Raw genomic sequence first — 22,088 nt, forward strand, 5'->3', positions numbered from 1 at the left:
GACAGAGTACCCCCATATACTGACCACACACAGAGAGAGACAGAGTACCCCCATATACTGACCACACACAGAGACAGAGTACCCCCATATACTGACCACACACAGAGAGAGACAGAGTACCCCCATATCCTGACCCCGCGGAGACAGAGTACCCCCATATACTGACCACACACAGAGAGAGACAGAGTACCCCCATATACTGACCACACACAGAGAGAGACAGAGTACCCCATATACTGACCACTCACAGAGAGAGACAGAGTACCCCCATATACTGACCACACACAGAGACAGACTGCCCCCATATACTGACCACACACTGAGAGAGACAGAGTGCCCCCATATACTGACCACTCACAGAGACAGAGTACCCCCATATACTGACCACACACTGAGAGAGACAGAGTACCTCCATATACTGACCACACACAGAGAGAGACAGAGTACCCCCATATACTGACCACACACAGAGAGAGACAGAGTACCCCCATATACTGACCACTCACAGAGAGAGACAGAGTACCCCCATATACTGACCACACACACAGAGAGACAGAGTACCCCCATATACTGACCACACACAGAGAGAGACAGAGTACCCCCATATACTGACCACGCACAGAGAGAGACAGAGTACCCCCATATACTGACCACACACAGAGAGAGACAGAGTACCCCCCATATACTGACCACACACAGAGAGAGAGACAGAGTGCCCCCATATACTGACCACACACTGAGAGAGACAGAGTACCCCCATATACTGACCACTCACAGAGAGAGACAGAGTACCCCCATATACTGACCACACACAGAGAGAGACAGAGTACCCCCATATACTGACCACACACAGAGAGAGACAGAGTACCCCCATATACTGACCCCTCACAGAGAGAGATAGAGTACCCCCATATACTGACCACACACAGAGAGAGACAGAGTACCCCCATATACTGACCACACACAGAGAGAGACAGAGTACCCCCATATACTGACCACACACACAGAGAGACAGAGTACCCCCATATACTGACCACACAGAGAGAGAGACAGAGTACCCCCATATACTGACCACACACAGAGAGACAGAGTACCCCCATATACTGACCACACACAGAGAGAGACAGAGTACCCCCATATACTGACCACACACAGAGAGAGACAGAGTACCCCCATATACTGACCACACACAGAGAGAGACAGAGTACCCCCATATACTGACCCCTCACAGAGAGAGATAGAGTACCCCCATATACTGACCACACACAGAGAGAGACAGAGTACCCCCATATACTGACCACACACAGAGAGAGACAGAGTACCCCCATATACTGACCACACACAGAGACAGAGTACCCCCATATACTGACCACACACAGAGAGAGACCAGAGTACCCCCATATACTGACCACACAGAGAGAGAGAGTACCCCCATATACTGACCCCTCACAGAGAGAGACAGAGTGCCCCCATATACTGACCACACACAGAGAGAGACAGAGTACCCCCATATACTGACCACACACAGAGAGACAGAGTACCCCCATATACTGACCACACACAGAGAGAGACAGAGTACCCCCCATATACTGACCACACACAGAGAGAGACAGAGTACCCCCATATACTGACCACACACAGAGAGAGACAGAGTACCCCCATATACTGACCCCTCACAGAGAGAGATAGAGTACCCCCATATACTGACCACACACAGAGAGAGACAGAGTACCCCCATATACTGACCACACACAGAGAGAGACAGAGTACCCCCATATACTGACCACACACAGAGACAGAGTACCCCCCATATACTGACCACACACAGAGAGAGACAGAGTACCCCCATATCCTGACCCCGCGGAGACAGAGTACCCCCATATACTGACCACACACAGAGAGAGACAGAGTACCCCCATATACTGACCACACACAGAGAGAGACAGAGTACCCCCATATACTGACCACACACAGAGACAGAGTACCCCCATATACTGACCACACAGAGAGAGAGAGTACCCCCATATACTGACCCCTCACAGAGAGAGACAGAGTGCCCCCATATACTGACCACACACAGAGAGAGACAGAGTACCCCCATATACTGACCACACACAGAGAGACAGAGTACCCCCATATACTGACCACACACAGAGACAGAGTACCCCCATATACTGACCACACACAGAGACAGAGTACCCCCATATCCTGACCCCGCGGAGACAGAGTACCCCCATATACTGACCACACACAGAGAGAGACAGAGTACCCCCATATACTGACCAAACAGAGAGAGACAGAGTACCCCCATATACTGACCACACACAGAGAGACAGAGTACCCCCATATACTGACCACACACAGAGAGAGACAGAGTACCCCCATATACTGACCACACACAGAGAGAGACAGAGTACCCCCATATACTGACCACACACAGAGAGAGACAGAGTACCCCCATATACTGACCACACAGAGAGAGAGAGTACCCCCATATACTGACCACACACAGAGAGACAGAGTACCCCCATATACTGACCACACACAGAGAGAGACAGAGTACCCCCATATACTGACCACACACAGAGAGAGACAGAGTACCCCCATATACTGACCACACAGAGAGAGAGAGTACCCCCATATACTGACCCCTCACAGAGAGAGACAGAGTGCCCCCATATACTGACCACACACAGAGAGAGACAGAGTACCCCCATATACTGACCACACACAGAGAGACAGAGTACCCCCATATACTGACCACACACAGAGACAGAGTACCCCCATATACTGACCACACACAGAGAGAGACAGAGTACCCCCATATCCTGACCCTGCGGAGACAGAGTACCCCCATATACTGACCACACACAGAGAGAGACAGAGTACCCCCCATATACTGACCACACACACACAGAGACAGAGTACCCCCATATACTGACCACACACAGAGAGAGACAGAGTACCCCCATATACTGACCCCTCACAGAGAGAGACAGAGTACCCCCATATACTGACCACACACAGAGAGAGACAGAGTACCCCCATATACTGACCACACACAGAGAGACAGAGTACCCCCATATACTGACCACACACAGAGACAGAGTACCCCCATATACTGACCCCTCACAGAGAGAGACAGAGTGCCCCCATATACTGACCACACACAGAGAGAGAGTACCCCCATATACTGACCACACAGAGAGAGAGAGTACCCCCATATACTGACCACACACAGAGAGAGACAGAGTACCCCCATATACTGACCACACACAGAGAGAGACAGAGTACCCCCATATACTGACCACACACAGAGAGAGACAGAGTACCCCCATATACTGACCACACACAGAGAGAGACAGAGTACCCCCATATACTGACCACACACAGAGAGAGTACCCCCATATACTGACCACACAGAGAGAGAGAGTACCCCCATATACTGACCACACAGAGAGACAGAGTACCCCCATATACTGACCACACACAGAGAGAGACAGAGTACCCCCATATACTGACCACACACAGAGAGAGACAGAGTACCCCCATATACTGACCACACACAGAGAGAGACAGAGTACCCCCATATACTGACCACACACAGAGAGAGACAGAGTACCCCCATATACTGACCACACACAGAGAGAGACAGAGTACCCCCATATACTGACCACGCACAGAGAGAGAGTACCCCCATATACTGACCACACACAGAGAGAGACAGAGTGCCCCCATATACTGACCCCTCACAGAGAGAGAGACAGAGTACCCCCATATACTGACCACACACAGAGAGAGACAGAGTACCCCCATATACTGACCCCTCACAGAGAGAGACAGAGTGCCCCCATATACTGACCACACACAGAGAGAGACAGAGTACCCCCATATACTGACCACACAGAGAGAGACAGAGTACCCCCATATACTGACCCCTCACAGAGAGAGACAGAGTACCCCCATATACTGACCACACACAGAGAGAGACAGAGTACCCCCATATACTGACCACACACAGAGACAGAGTACCCCCATATACTAACCACACACAGAGAGATACAGAGTACCCCCATATACTGACCACACACAGAGAGACAGAGTACCCCCATATACTGACCACACACAGAGAGAGACAGAGTACCCCCATATACTGACCACACACACACAGAGACAGAGTACCCCCATATACTGACCACACACAGAGAGAGACAGAGTACCCCCATATACTGACCACACACACAGAGAGAGAGAGTACCCCCATATACTGACCACACACAGAGAGAGAGAGTACCCCCATATACTGACCACACACAGAGAGAGAGAGTACCCCCATATACTGACCACACACAGAGAGAGACAGAGTACCCCCATATACTGACCACACAGAGAGAGAGAGTACCCCCATATACTGACCACACACAGAGAGAGAGAGTACCCCCATATACTGACCACACACACACAGAGACAGAGTACCCCCATATACTGACCACACAGAGAGAGAGAGTACCCCCATATACTGACCACACACACAGAGACAGAGTACCCCCATATACTGACCACACACAGAGAGAGACAGAGTACCCCCATATACTGACCACACACAGAGAGAGAGAGTACCCCCATATACTGACCACACACAGAGAGAGACAGAGTACCCCCATATACTGACCCCTCACAGAGAGAGAGAGTACCCCCATATACTGACCACACACAGAGAGAGACAGAGTACCCCCATATACTGACCACTCACAGAGAGAGACAGAGTACCCCCATATACTGACCACACACACACACAGAGACAGAGTACCCCCATATACTGACCACACACAGAGACAGAGTACCCCCATATACTGACCACACACAGAGAGAGACAGAGTACCCCCATATACTGACCACACACAGAGAGACAGAGTACCCCCATATACTGACCACACACAGAGAGAGACAGAGTACCCCCATATACTGACCCCTCACAGAGAGAGAGAGTACCCCCATATACTGACCACACACAGAGAGAGACAGAGTACCCCCATATACTGACCACTCACAGAGAGAGACAGAGTACCCCCATATACTGACCACACACACACACAGAGACAGAGTACCCCCATATACTGACCACACACAGAGACAGAGTACCCCCATATACTGACCACACACAGAGAAAGACAGAGTACCCCCATATACTGACCACACAGAGAGAGAGACAGAGTACCCCCATATACTGACCACACACAGAGAGACAGAGTACCCCCATATACTGACCACACAGAGAGAGAGACAGAGTACCCCCATATACTGACCACACACAGAGAGACAGAGTACCCCCATATACTGACCACACACAGAGAGAGAGAGTACCCCCATATACTGACCACACACAGAGAGAGAGAGTACCCCCATATACTGACCACACACAGAGAGAGAGAGTACCCCCATATACTGACCACACACAGAGAGAGACAGAGTACCCCCATATACTGACCACACAGAGAGAGACAGAGTACCCCCATATACTGACCACTCACAGAGAGAGACAGAGTACCCCCATATACTGACCACACACAGAGAGACAGAGTACCCCCATATACTGACCACACACAGAGAGTACCCCCATATACTGACCACTCACAGAGAGAGACAGAGTACCCCCATATACTGACCACACACAGAGAGAGACAGAGTACCCCCATATACTGACCACACACAGAGAGAGACAGAGTACCCCCATATACTGACCACACACAGAGAGAGACAGAGTACCCCCATATACTGACCACACACAGAGAGACAGAGTACCCCCATATCCTGACCCCGCGGAGACAGACTGCCCCCATATACTGACCACACACAGAGAGAGACAGAGTACCCCCATATACTGACCACACACAGAGACAGAGTACCCCCATATACTGACCACACACAGAGAGAGACAGAGTACCCCATATACTGACCACTCACAGAGAGAGACAGAGTGCCCCCATATACTGACCACACACAGAGAGACAGAGTACCCCCATATACTGACCACACACAGAGAGAGACAAGAGTACCCCCATTTACTGACCCCTCACAGAGAGAGACAGAGTGCCCCCATATACTGACCACACACACAGAGAGAGACAAGAGTACCTCCATATACTGACCCCTCACAGAGAGAGACAGAGTACCCCCATATACTGACCCCTCACAGAGAGAGACAGAGTGCCCCCATATACTGACCACACACAGAGAGAGACAGAGTACCCCCATATACTGACCACACACAGAGAGAGACAGAGTACCCCCATATACTGACCACACACAGAGAGACAGAGTACCCCCATATACTGACCACACACAGAGAGAGACAGAGTACCCCCATATACTGACCACACACAGAGACAGAGTACCCCCATATACTGACCACACACAGAGAGAGACAGAGTACCCCCCATATACTGACCCCTCACAGAGAGAGACAGAGTACCCCCATATACTGACCCCTCACAGAGAGAGACAGAGTACCCCCATATACTGACCACACACAGAGACAGAGTACCCCCATATACTGACCACACACAGAGAGAGACAGAGTACCCCCATATACTGACCCCTCACAGAGAGAGACAGAGTACCCCCATATACTGACCACACACAGAGAGAGACAGAGTACCCCCATATACTGACCACACACAGAGAGAGACAGAGTACCCCCATATACTGACCACACACAGAGAGACAGAGGACCCCCATATACTGACCACACACAGAGAGAGACAGAGTACCCCCATATACTGACCACACACAGAGAGACAGAGGACCCCCATATACTGACCACACAGAGAGAGACAGAGTACCCCCATATACTGACCCCTCACAGAGAGACAGATTACCCCCATATACTGACCCCTCACAGAGAGAGACAGAGTACCCCCATATACTGACCACACACAGAGAGACAGAGTACCCCCATATACTGACCCCGCACAGAGACCGAGTACCCCCATATACTGACCACACACAGAGAGAGACAGAGTACCCCCATATACTGACCACACACAGAGAGAGACAGAGTACCCCCATATACTGACCACACACAGAGAGAGACAGAGTACCCCCATATACTGACCACACACAGAGAGAGAGACAGGGTACCCCCATATACTGACCACACACAGAGACACAGAGTACCCCCATATACTGACCACACACAGAGAGAGACAGAGTACCCCCATATCCTGACCACACACACACAGAGAGACAGAGTACCCCCATATACTGACCACACACAGAGAGAGACAGAGTACCCCCATATACTGACCACACACAGAGAGAGACCGAGTACCCCCATATACTGACCACACACAGAGAGAGACCGAGTACCCCCATATACTGACCACACACAGAGACACAGAGTACCCCCATATACTGACCCCTCACAGAAAGACAGAGTACCCCCATATACTGACCCCTCACAGAAAGACAGAGTACCCCCATATACTGACCCCTCACACAGAGAGAGACAGAGTACCCCCATATACTGACCCCTCACAGAGAGAGACAGAGTACCCCCATATACTGACCCCTCACAGAGAGAGACAGAGTACCCCCATATACTGACCAGAGACAGAGTACCCCCATATACTGCCCACACACAGAGAGAGACAGAGTACCCCCATATACTGCCCACACACAGAGAGAGACAGAGTACCCCCATATACTGACCACACAGAGAGACCGAGTACCCCCATATACTGACCAGAGAGAGACCGAGTACCCCCATATACTGACCAGAGAGAGACCGAGTACCCCCATATACTGACCACACACAGAGAGAGACAGAGTACCCCCATATACTGACCACACACAGAGAGAGACAGAGTACCCCCATATACTGACCCCTCACAGAAAGACAGAGTACCCCCATATACTGACCACACATGGAGAGAGAGAGAGACATAGTACCCCCATATACTAACCCCTCACAGAGAGAGACAGTGTACCCCCATATACTGACCAAACAGAGAGAGAGTACCCCCATATACTGACCCCGCACAGAGAGAGACAGTGTACCCCCATATACTGACCACACACAGAGACACAGAGTACCCCCATATACTGACCCCTCACAGAGAGCGACAGAGTACCCCCATATACTGACCCCTCACAGAGAGAGACAGAGTACCCCCATATACTGACCCCTCACAGAGAGAGACAGTGTACCCCCATATACTGACCACACACAGAGACACAGAGTACCCCCATATACTGACCCCTCACAGAGAGAGACAGAGTACCCCCATATACTGACCCCTCACAGAGAGAGACAGAGTACCCCCATATACTGACCCCTCACAGAGAGAGACAGAGTACCCCCATATACTGACCACACACAGAGAGAGACAGAGTACCCCCATATACTGACCACACACAGAGAGAGAGATACAGAGTACCCCCATATACTGACCCCTCACAGAGAGAGACAGAGTACCCCCATATACTGACCACACACAGAGAGACAGAGTACCCCCATATACTGACCACACACACAGAGAGAGAGACCGAGTACCCCCATATACTGACCCCTCCCAGAGAGAGACAGAGTACCCCCATATACTGACCACACACAGAGAGAGACAGAGTACCCCCATATACTGACCACACACAGAGAGAGACAGAGTACCCCCATATACTAACCCCTCACAGAGAGAGACAGAGTACCCCCATATACTGACCACACACACACACAGAGACAGAGTACCCCCATATACTGACCACACACAGAGAGAGACAGAGTACCCCCATATACTGACCACTCACAGAGAGAGACAGAGTACCCCCATATACTGACCACACACAGAGAGAGACAGAGTACCCCCATATACTGACCACACACAGAGAGAGACAGAGTACCCCCATATACTGACCACACACAGAGAGATACAGAGTACCCCCATATACTGACCACACACAGAGAGATACAGAGTACCCCCATATACTGACCACACACAGAGAGAGACAGAGTACCCCCATATACTGACCACACACAGAGAGAGAGATACAGAGTACCCCCATATACTGACCACACACAGAGAGAGAGATACAGAGTACCCCCATATACTGACCACACACACAGAGAGAGAGAGACAGAGTACCCCCATATACTGACCACACACAGAGAGAGACAGAGTACCCCCATATACTGACCACACACAGAGAGAGACAGAGTACCCCCATATACTGACCACACACAGAGAGATACAGAGTACCCCCATATACTGACCACACACAGAGAGATACAGAGTACCCCCATATACTGACCACACACAGAGAGAGACAGAGTACCCCCATATACTGGCCCCGCACAGAGAGACAGAGTACCCCCATATACTGACCACACACACAGAGAGAGACAGAGTACCCCCATATACTGACCACACACAGAGACAGAGTACCCCCATATACTGACCACACACACAGAGACAGAGTACCCCCATATACTGACCACACACAGAGAGAGACAGAGTACCCCCATATACTGACCCCTCACAGAGAGAGACAGAGTACCCCCATATACTGACCACACACAGACAGAGTACCCCCATATACTGACCACACACAGAGAGACACAGAGTACCCCCATATACTGACCCCTCACAGAGTGAGACAAGAGTACCCCCATATACTGACCCCTCACAGAAAGACAGAGTACCCCCATATACTGACCACACATGGAGAGAGAGAGAGACATAGTACCCCCATATACTAACCCCTCACAGAGAGAGACAGTGTACCCCCATATACTGACCAAACAGAGAGAGAGTACCCCCATATACTGACCCCGCACAGAGAGAGACAGAGTACCCCCATATACTGACCCCTCACAGAGAGAGACAGTGTACCCCCATATACTGACCACACACAGAGACACAGAGTACCCCCATATACTGACCCCTCACAGAGAGCGACAGAGTACCCCCATATACTGACCCCTCACAGAGAGAGACAGAGTACCCCCATATACTGACCCCTCACAGAGAGAGACAGTGTACCCCCATATACTGACCACACACAGAGACACAGAGTACCCCCATATACTGACCCCTCACAGAGAGAGACCGAGTACCCCCATATACTGACCTCTCACAGAGAGAGAGAGACAGAGTACCCCCATATACTGACCCCTCACAGAGAGAGACAGAGTGCCCCCATATACTGACCACACACACAGAGAGAGACAGAGTACCCCCATATACTGACCCCTCACAGAGAGAGACAGAGTACCCCCATATACTGACCCCTCACAGAGAGAGACAGAGTACCCCCATATACTGACCACACACAGAGAGAGACAGAGTACCCCCATATACTGACCACACACAGAGAGAGAACCCCCATATACTGACCACACACAGAGAGAGACAGAGTACCCCCATATACTGACCACACACAGAGAGTACCCCCATATACTGACCACACACAGAGAGTACCCCCATATACTGACCACACAGAGAGAGAGACAGAGTGCCCCCATATACTGACCACACACAGAGAGAGACAGAGTACCCCCATATACTGACCACACACAGAGAGAGACAGAGTACCCCCATATACTGATTCCTCACAGAGAGAGACAGAGTACCCCCATATACTGACCACACACAGAGAGAGACAGAGTACCCCCATATACTGACCACACACAGAGACAGACTGCCCCCATATACTGACCACACACAGAGAGAGACAGAGTACCCCCATATACTGACCACACACACAGAGACAGAGTACCCCCATATACTGACCACACAGAGAGAGAGAGTACCCCCATATACTGACCACACACAGAGAGAGAGAGTACCCCCATATACTGACCACACACACACAGAGACAGAGTACCCCCATATACTGACCACACAGAGAGAGAGAGTACCCCCATATACTGACCACACACACAGAGACAGAGTACCCCCATATACTGACCACACACAGAGAGAGACAGAGTACCCCCATATACTGACCACACACAGAGAGAGAGAGTACCCCCATATACTGACCACACACAGAGAGAGACAGAGTACCCCCATATACTGACCACACACAGAGAGAGACAGAGTACCCCCATATACTGACCCCTCACAGAGAGAGAGAGTACCCCCATATACTGACCACACACAGAGAGAGACAGAGTACCCCCATATACTGACCACTCACAGAGAGAGACAGAGTACCCCCATATACTGACCACACACACACACAGAGACAGAGTACCCCCATATACTGACCACACACAGAGACAGAGTACCCCCATATACTGACCACACACAGAGAAAGACAGAGTACCCCCATATACTGACCACACAGAGAGAGAGACAGAGTACCCCCATATACTGACCACACACAGAGAGACAGAGTACCCCCATATACTGACCACACACAGAGAGAGAGAGTACCCCCATATACTGACCACACACAGAGAGAGACAGGGTACCCCCATATACTGACCACACACAGAGAGAGAGAGTACCCCCATATACTGACCACACACAGAGAGAGAGAGTACCCCCATATACTGACCACACACAGAGAGAGACAGAGTGCCCCCATATACTGACCACACACAGAGAGAGACAGAGTACCCCCATATACTGACCACACAGAGAGAGACAGAGTACCCCCATATACTGACCACTCACAGAGAGAGACAGAGTACCCCCATATACTGACCACACACAGAGAGAGACAGAGTACCCCCATATACTGACCACACACAGAGAGTACCCCCATATACTGACCACTCACAGAGAGAGAGAGAACCCCCATATACTGACCACACACAGAGAGAGACAGAGTACCCCCATATACTGACCACACACAGAGAGAGACAGAGTACCCCCATATACTGACCACACACAGAGAGAGACAGAGTACCCCCATATACTGACCACACACAGAGACAGAGTACCCCCATATCCTGACCCCGCGGAGACAGACTGCCCCCATATACTGACCACACACAGAGAGAGACAGAGTACCCCCATATACTGACCACACACAGAGACAGACTGCCCCCATATACTGACCACACACAGAGAGAGACAGACTGCCCCCATATACTGACCACACACAGAGAGAGACAGAGTACCCCCATATACTGACCACTCACAGAGAGAGAGAGTACCCCCATATACTGACCACACACAGAGAGACAGAGTACCCCCATATACTGACCACACACAGAGAGAGACAGAGTACCCCCATATACTGACCACTCACAGAGAGAGACAGAGTGCCCCCATATACTGACCACACACAGAGAGACAGAGTACCCCCATATACTGACCACACACAGAGAGAGACAAGAGTACCCCCATTTACTGACCCCTCACAGAGAGAGACAGAGTGCCCCCATATACTGACCACACACACAGAGAGAGACAAGAGTACCCCCATATACTGACCCCTCACAGAGAGAGACAGAGTACCCCCATATACTGACCCCTCACAGAGAGAGACAGAGTGCCCCCATATACTGACCACACACAGAGAGAGACAGAGTACCCCCATATACTGACCACACACAGAGAGACAGAGTACCCCCATATACTGACCACACACAGAGAGAGACAGAGTACCCCCATATACTGACCACACACAGAGACAGAGTACCCCCATATACTGACCACACACAGAGAGAGACAGAGTACCCCCATATACTGACCCCTCACAGAGAGAGACAGAGTACCCCCATATACTGACCCCTCACAGAGAGAGACAGAGTACCCCCATATACTGACCACACACAGAGACAGAGTACCCCCATATACTGACCACACACAGAGAGAGACAGAGTACCCCCATATACTGACCCCTCACAGAGAGAGACAGAGTACCCCCATATACTGACCACACACAGAGAGAGAGACAGAGTACCCCCATATACTGACCACACACAGAGAGAGACAGAGTACCCCCATATACTGACCACACACAGAGAGACAGAGGACCCCCATATACTGACCACACACAGAGAGAGACAGAGTACCCCCATATACTGACCACACACAGAGAGAGACAGAGTACCCCCATATACTGACCACACACAGAGAGACAGAGGACCCCCATATACTGACCACACAGAGAGAGACAGAGTACCCCCATATACTGACCCCTCACAGAGAGACAGATTACCCCCATATACTGACCCCTCACAGAGAGAGACAGAGTACCCCCATATACTGACCACACACAGAGAGACAGAGTACCCCCATATACTGACCCCGCACAGAGACCGAGTACCCCCATATACTGACCACACACAGAGAGAGACAGAGTACCCCCATATACTGACCACACACAGAGAGAGACAGAGTACCCCCATATACTGACCACACACAGAGAGAGAGACAGGGTACCCCCATATACTGACCACACACAGAGACACAGAGTACCCCCATATACTGACCACACACAGAGAGAGACAGAGTACCCCCATATCCTGACCACACACACACAGAGAGACAGAGTACCCCCATATACTGACCACACACAGAGAGAGACAGAGTACCCCCATATACTGACCACACACAGAGAGAGACCGAGTACCCCCATATACTGACCACACACAGAGAGAGACCGAGTACCCCCATATACTGACCACACACAGAGACACAGAGTACCCCCATATACTGACCCCTCACAGAAAGACAGAGTACCCCCATATACTGACCCCTCACAGAAAGACAGAGTACCCCCATATACTGACCCCTCACACAGAGAGAGACAGAGTACCCCCATATACTGACCCCTCACACAGAGAGAGACAGAGTACCCCCATATACTGACCCCTCACAGAGAGAGACAGAGTACCCCCATATACTGACCCCTCACAGAGAGAGACAGAGTACCCCCATATACTGACCAGAGACAGAGTACCCCCATATACTGCCCACACACAGAGAGAGACAGAGTACCCCCATATACTGCCCACACACAGAGAGAGACAGAGTACCCCCATATACTGACCACACAGAGAGACCGAGTACCCCCATATACTGACCAGAGAGAGACCGAGTACCCCCATATACTGACCAGAGAGAGACCGAGTACCCCCATATACTGACCACACACAGAGAGAGACAGAGTACCCCCATATACTGACCACACACAGAGAGAGACAGAGTACCCCCATATACTGACCCCTCACAGAGAGAGACAGAGTACCCCCATATACTGACCCCTCACAGAGAGAGACAGAGTACCCCCATATACTGACCCCTCACAGAGAGAGACAGAGTACCCCCATATACTGACCCCTCACAGAGAGAGACAGAGTACCCCCATATACTGACCCCTCACAGAGAGAGACAGAGTACCCCCATATACTGACCACACACAGAGAGTACCCCCATATACTGACCACACACACAGAGAGAGAGACCGAGTACCCCCATATACTGACCCCTCCCAGAGAGAGACAGAGTACCCCCATATACTAACCCCTCACAGAGAGAGACAGAGTACCCCCATATACTGACCACACACACACACAGAGACAGAGTACCCCCATATACTGACCACACACAGAGAGAGACAGAGTACCCCCATATACTGACCACTCACAGAGAGAGACAGAGTACCCCCATATACTGACCACACACAGAGAGAGACAGAGTACCCCCATATACTGACCACACACAGAGAGAGACAGAGTACCCCCATATACTGACCACACACAGAGAGATACAGAGTACCCCCATATACTGACCACACACAGAGAGATATAGAGTACCCCCATATACTGACCACGCACAGAGACAGAGTACCCCCATATACTGACCACACACAGAGAGAGACAGAGTACCCCCATATACTGACCACACACAGAGAGAGAGATACAGAGTACCCCCATATACTGACCACACACAGAGAGAGAGATACAGAGTACCCCCATATACTGACCACACACACAGAGAGAGAGAGACAGAGTACCCCCATATACTGACCACACACAGAGAGATACAGAGTACCCCCATATACTGACCACACACAGAGAGATACAGAGTACCCCCATATACTGACCACACACAGAGAGAGACAGAGTACCCCCATATACTGGCCCCGCACAGAGAGACAGAGTACCCCCATATACTGACCACACACACAGAGAGAGACAGAGTACCCCCATATACTGACCACACACAGAGACAGAGTACCCCCATATACTGACCACACACACAGAGACAGAGTACCCCCATATACTGACCACACACAGAGAGAGACAGAGTACCCCCATATACTGACCCCTCACAGAGAGAGACAGAGTACCCCCATATACTGACCACACACAGACAGAGTACCCCCATATACTGACCACACACAGAGAGACACAGAGTACCCCCATATACTGACCCCTCACAGAGAGAGACAGAGTACCCCCATATACTGACCACACACACAGAGAGAGACAAGAGTACCCCCATATACTGACCCCTCACAGAAAGACAGAGTACCCCCATATACTGACCACACATGGAGAGAGAGAGAGACATAGTACCCCCATATACTAACCCCTCACAGAGAGAGACAGTGTACCCCCATATACTGACCAAACAGAGAGAGAGTACCCCCATATACTGACCCCGCACAGAGAGAGACAGTGTACCCCCATATACTGACCACACACAGAGACACAGAGTACCCCCATATACTGACCCCTCACAGAGAGCGACAGAGTACCCCCATATACTGACCCCTCACAGAGAGAGACAGTGTACCCCCATATACTGACCACACACAGAGACACAGAGTACCCCCATATACTGACCCCTCACAGAGAGAGACCGAGTACCCCCATATACTGACCTCTCACAGAGAGAGAGAGACAGAGTACCCCCATATACTGACCCCTCACAGAGAGAGACAGAGTGCCCCCATATACTGACCACACACACAGAGAGAGACAGAGTACCCCCATATACTGACCCCTCACAGAGAGAGACAGAGTACCCCCATATACTGACCCCTCACAGAGAGAGACAGAGTACCCCCATATACTGACCACACACAGAGAGAGACAGAGTACCCCCATATACTGACCACACACAGAGAGAGATAGAGTACCCCCATATACTGACCACACACACAGAGAGAGAGAGAACCCCCATATACTGACCACACACAGAGAGAGACAGAGTACCCCCATATACTGACCACACACAGAGAGAGACAGAGTACCCCCATATACTGACCACACACAGAGAGTACCCCCATATACTGACCACACAGAGAGAGAGAGTACCCCCATATACTGATTCCTCACAGAGAGAGACAGAGTACCCCCATATACTGACCACACACAGAGAGAGACAGAGTACCCCCATATACTGACCACACACAGAGAGAGACAGGGTTCCCCCATATACTGACCACACACAGAGAGACAGAGGACCCCCATATACTGACCACACACAGAGAGAGACAGAGTGCCCCCATATACTGACCACACACACAGAGACAGAGTACCCCCATATACTGACCACACACAGAGAGACAGAGTACCCCCATATACTGACCACACACAGAGAGAGACAGAGTACCCCCCTATACTGACCACACACAGAGAGAGACAGAGTACCCCCATATACTGACCACACAGAGAGACAGAGTACCCCCATATACTGACCCCGCACAGAGAGAGTACCCCCATATACTGACCCCGCACAGAGAGTACCCCCATATACTGACCCCTCAGAGTACCCCCATATACTGACCCCTCAGAGTACCCCCATATACTGACCCCTCAGAGTACCCCCATATACTGACCCCTCACAGAGTACCCCCATATACTGACCCCACATACAGGCAGAGTGCCCCCATATACTGACCCCTCACAAAGTACTCTCATATACTTACCCCGTACACAGAGACAGAGTGCCCCTCTATACTGACCCTGCACAGAGAGCACCCCCATATACTGACCACACAGACACACACAGTGCCCCCATATACTGACCACACACAGTGCCCCCATATACTGACCACACACAGTGCCCCCATATACTGACCACACACAGTGCCCCCATATACTGACCACACACAGTGCCCCCATATACTGACCACACACAGTGCCCCCATATACTGACCACACACAGTGCCCCCATATACTGACCACACACAGTGCCCCCATATACTGACCACACACAGTGCCCCCATATACTGACCACACACAGTGCCCCCATATATGCTGACCACACACAGTGCCCCCATATATGCTGACCACACACAGTGCCCCCATATACTGACCACACGCACAGTGCCCCCATATACTGACCACACGCACAGTGCCCCCATATACTGACCACACGCACAGTGCCCCCATATACTGACCACACGCACAGTGCCCCCATATACTGACCACACGCACAGTGCCCCCATATACTGACCACACGCACAGTGCCCCCATATACTGACCACACGCACAGTGCCCCCATATACTGACCACACGCACAGTGCCCCCATATACTGACCACACGCACAGTGCCCCCATATACTGACCACACGCACAGTGCCCCCATATACTGACCACACGCACAGTGCCCCCATATACTGACCACACACAGTGCCCCCATATATACTGACCACACACAGTGCCCCCATATATGCTGACCACACACAGTGCCCCCATATACTGACCACACACAGTGCCCCCATATACTGACCACACACAGTGCCCCCATATACTGACCACACACAGTGCCCCCATATACTGACCACACACAGTGCCCCCATATACTGACCACACACAGTGCCCCCATATACTGACCACACACAGTGCCCCCATATACTGACCACACACAGTGCCCCCATATACTGACCACACACAGTGCCCCCATATACTGACCACACACAGTGCCCCCATATACTGACCACACACAGTGCCCCCATATACTGACCACACACAGTGCCCCCATATACTGACCACACACAGTGCCCCCATATACTGACCACACACAGTGCCCCCATATACTGACCACACACAGTGCCCCCATATACTGACCACACACAGTGCCCCCATATACTGACCACACACAGTGCCCCCATATACTGACCACACACAGTGCCCCCATATACTGACCACACACAGTGCCCCCATATATGCTGACCACACACAGTGCCCCCATATATGCTGACCACACACAGTGCCCCCATATACTGACCACACGCACAGTGCCCCCATATACTGACCACACGCACAGTGCCCCCATATACTGACCACACGCACAGTGCCCCCATATACTGACCACACGCACAGTGCCCCCATATACTGACCACACGCACAGTGCCCCCATATACTGACCACACGCACAGTGCCCCCATATACTGACCACACGCACAGTGCCCCCATATACTGACCACACGCACAGTGCCCCCATATACTGACCACACGCACAGTGCCCCCATATACTGACCACACGCACAGTGCCCCCATTTACTGACCACACGCACAGTGCCCCCATATACTGACCACACGCACAGTGCCCCCATATACTGACCACACGCACAGTGCCCCCATATACTGACCACACGCACAGTGCCCCCATATACTGACCACACGCACAGTGCCCCCATATACTGACCACACGCACAGTGCCCCCATATACTGACCACACGCACAGTGCCCCCATATACTGACCACACGCACAGTGCCCCCATATACTGACCACACGCACAGTGCCCCCATATACTGACCCCACGCACAGTGCCCCCATATACTGACCCCACGCACAGTGCCCCCATATACTGACCACACGCACAGTGCCCCCATATACTGACCACACGCACAGTGCCCCCATATACTGACCACACGCACAGTGCCCCCATATACTGACCACACGCACAGTGCCCCCATATACTGACCACACGCACAGTGCCCCCATATACTGACCACACGCACAGTGCCCCCATATACTGACCACACGCACAGTGCCCCCATATACTGACCACACGCACAGTGCCCCCATATACTGACCACACGCACAGTGCCCCCATATACTGACCACACGCACAGTGCCCCCATATACTGACCACACGCACAGTGCCCCCATATACTGACCACACGCACAGTGCCCCCATATACTGACCACACGCACAGTGCCCCCATATACTGACCACACGCACAGTGCCCCCATATACTGACCACACGCACAGTGCCCCCATATACTGACCACACGCACAGTGCCCCCATATACTGACCACACGCACAGTGCCCCCATATACTGACCACACGCACAGTGCCCCCATATACTGACCACACGCACAGTGCCCCCATATACTGACCACACGCACAGTGCCCCCATATACTGACCACACGCACAGTGCCCCCATATACTGACCACACGCACAGTGCCCCCATATACTGACCACACGCACAGTGCCCCCATATACTGACCACACGCACAGTGCCCCCATATACTGACCACACGCACAGTGCCCCCATATACTGACCACACGCACAGTGCCCCCATATACTGACCACACGCACAGTGCCCCCATATACTGACCACACGCACAGTGCCCCCATATACTGACCACACGCACAGTGCCCCCATATACTGACCACACGCACAGTGCCCCCATATACTGACCACACGCACAGTGCCCCCATATACTGACCACACGCACAGTGCCCCCATATACTGACCACACACAGTGCCCCCATATACTGACCACACACAGTGCCCCCATATACTGACCACACACAGTGCCCCCATATACTGACCACACACAGTGCCCCCATATACTGACCACACACAGTGCCCCCATATACTGACCACACACGGTCTAGCAGATAATAACACTTACAGGTGACCGGGGCAGATCTAGCAGATAATAATAACACTTACATGTGACCGGGGCAGATCTAGCAGATAATAATAACACTTACAGGTGACCGGGACAGATCTAGCAGATAATAATAACACTTACAGGTGACCGGGGCAGATCTAGCAGATAATAATAACACTTACAGGTGACCGGGGCAGATCTAGCAGATAATAATAACACTTACAGGTGACCGGGGCAGATCTAGCAGATAATAATAACACTTACATGTGACCGGGGCAGATCTAGCAGATAATAATAACACTTACAGGTGACCGGGACAGATCTAGCAGATAATAATAACACTTACAGGTGACCGGGACAGATCTAGCAGATAATAATAACACTTACAGGTGACCGGGACAGATCTAGCAGATAATAATAACACTTACATGTAACTGGGGAAGATCTAGCAGATAATAATAACACTTACAGGTAACTGGGGAAGATCTAGCAGATAATAATAACACTTACAGGTGACCGGGACAGATCTAGCAGATAATAATAACACTTACAGGTGACCGGGGCAGATCTAGCAGATAATAATAACACTTACAGGTGACCGGGGCAGATCTAGCAGATAATAATAACACTTACATGTGACCGGGGCAGATCTAGCAGATAATAATAACACTTACAGGTGACCGGGACAGATCTAGCAGATAATAATAACACTTACAGGTGACCGGGACAGATCTAGCAGATAATAATAACACTTACAGGTGACCGGGACAGATCTAGCAGATAATAATAACACTTACAGGTGACCGGGACAGATCTAGCAGATAATAATAACACTTACAGGTGACCGGGACAGATCTAGGAGATAATAATAACACTTACATGTAACTGGGGAAGATCTAGCAGATAATAATAACACTTACAGGTGACCGGGGCAGATCTAGCAGATAACAATAACACTTACAGGTGACCGGGGCAGATCTAGCAGATAACAATAACACTTACAGGTGACCGGGGCAGATCTAGCAGATAATAATAACACTTACAGGTGACCGGGGCAGATCTAGCAGATAACAATAACACTTACAGGTGACCGGGGCAGATCTAGCAGATAACAATAATACTTACAGGTGACCGGGGCAGATCTAGCAGATAATAATAACACTTACAGGTGACCGGGGCAGATCTAGGAGATAATAATAACACTTACATGTAACTGGGGAAGATCTAGCAGATAATAATAACACTTACAGGTGACCGGGGCAGATCTAGCAGATAACAATAACACTTACAGGTGACCGGGGCAGATCTAGCAGATAACAATAACACTTACAGGTGACCGGGGCAGATCTAGCAGATAATAATAACACTTACAGGTGACCGGGGCAGATCTAGCAGATAACAATAATACTTACAGGTGACCGGGGCAGATCTAGCAGATAATAATAACACTTACAGGTGACCGGGACAGATCCAGCAGATAATAATAACACTTACAGGTGACCGGGGCAGATCTAGCAGATAATAATAACACTTACAGGTGACCGGGACAGATCCAGCAGATAATAATAACACTTACAGGTGACCGGGGCAGATCTAGCAGATAATAATAACACTTACAGGTGACCGGGGCAGATCTAGCAGATAATAATAACACTTGGGGCATTTGCACACACAAAATAAAAAACGTCTCAAAATACGGAGCTTCAATGGAAAACCGCTCCTGATGTTCAGACGTTTTTTAAGCCACTGGTGTTATTCGCGCCGGTTTTTCCCGGCCGTCTTTCTATAGATTCCATGAAAAACTCCTCCAAAAACGTCCCAAGAAGTGACATGCACTTCTTTTTCGCAGGCCTCTTTTTAGGCGCCGTTTTTGGAAAACAGGGCGTAAATAAACGCCGGGTCGGAACATTCTATTGCAATCAATGGGCAGATGTACGGGGGCGTTCGTTCTGCTTCCGATTTCGCGGCCGTTTTTCGTGACGTTTACATGTGAGCGCACCCTGACAGGCGGCCTGGCGTGTGACTCTTATGCGGTGCCGTGTTTCAGGGCTTCTATATCCGGAGAGCGTTTGCTGACATTCTGTCCGCGCTGATTGTGATGGTGGAGGGGCCTCCAGCGCTGGTAGTGACACCATGAGCGGCCCGGAGGTGGAGGACCACATCTCCCAGAAGTATGACATCAAGAAGCGTCTTGGAAAGGGGGTGAGTTGTGGTGTGCGCTGATCTAGAGCATTCCTGCAGTGATGGCGACTCCGTATACC

General features: G+C 50.9%; 1 protein-coding gene across 3 annotated transcripts in view; it reads left to right on the plus strand.

Moving 5' to 3' along the window:
- The window catches only part of MAPK15 (mitogen-activated protein kinase 15), a 37,350-nt gene that overhangs the window by 954 nt on the left and 14,308 nt on the right, over window positions 1–22,088 (plus strand). For all 3 annotated transcript variants that reach the window (XM_075849451.1, XM_075849453.1, XM_075849452.1), the window contains exon 2: window positions 21,875–22,029. In XM_075849451.1, the coding sequence (XP_075705566.1) occupies window positions 21,961–22,029 (69 nt within the window). In that variant the 5' untranslated portion in view covers window positions 21,875–21,960. The remainder of the gene's footprint in view (window positions 1–21,874; window positions 22,030–22,088) is intronic.

This window comes from Rhinoderma darwinii, unplaced genomic scaffold, assembly GCF_050947455.1.
Source record: "Rhinoderma darwinii isolate aRhiDar2 unplaced genomic scaffold, aRhiDar2.hap1 Scaffold_838, whole genome shotgun sequence".
NCBI classification, from domain to species: domain Eukaryota; kingdom Metazoa; phylum Chordata; class Amphibia; order Anura; family Rhinodermatidae; genus Rhinoderma; species Rhinoderma darwinii.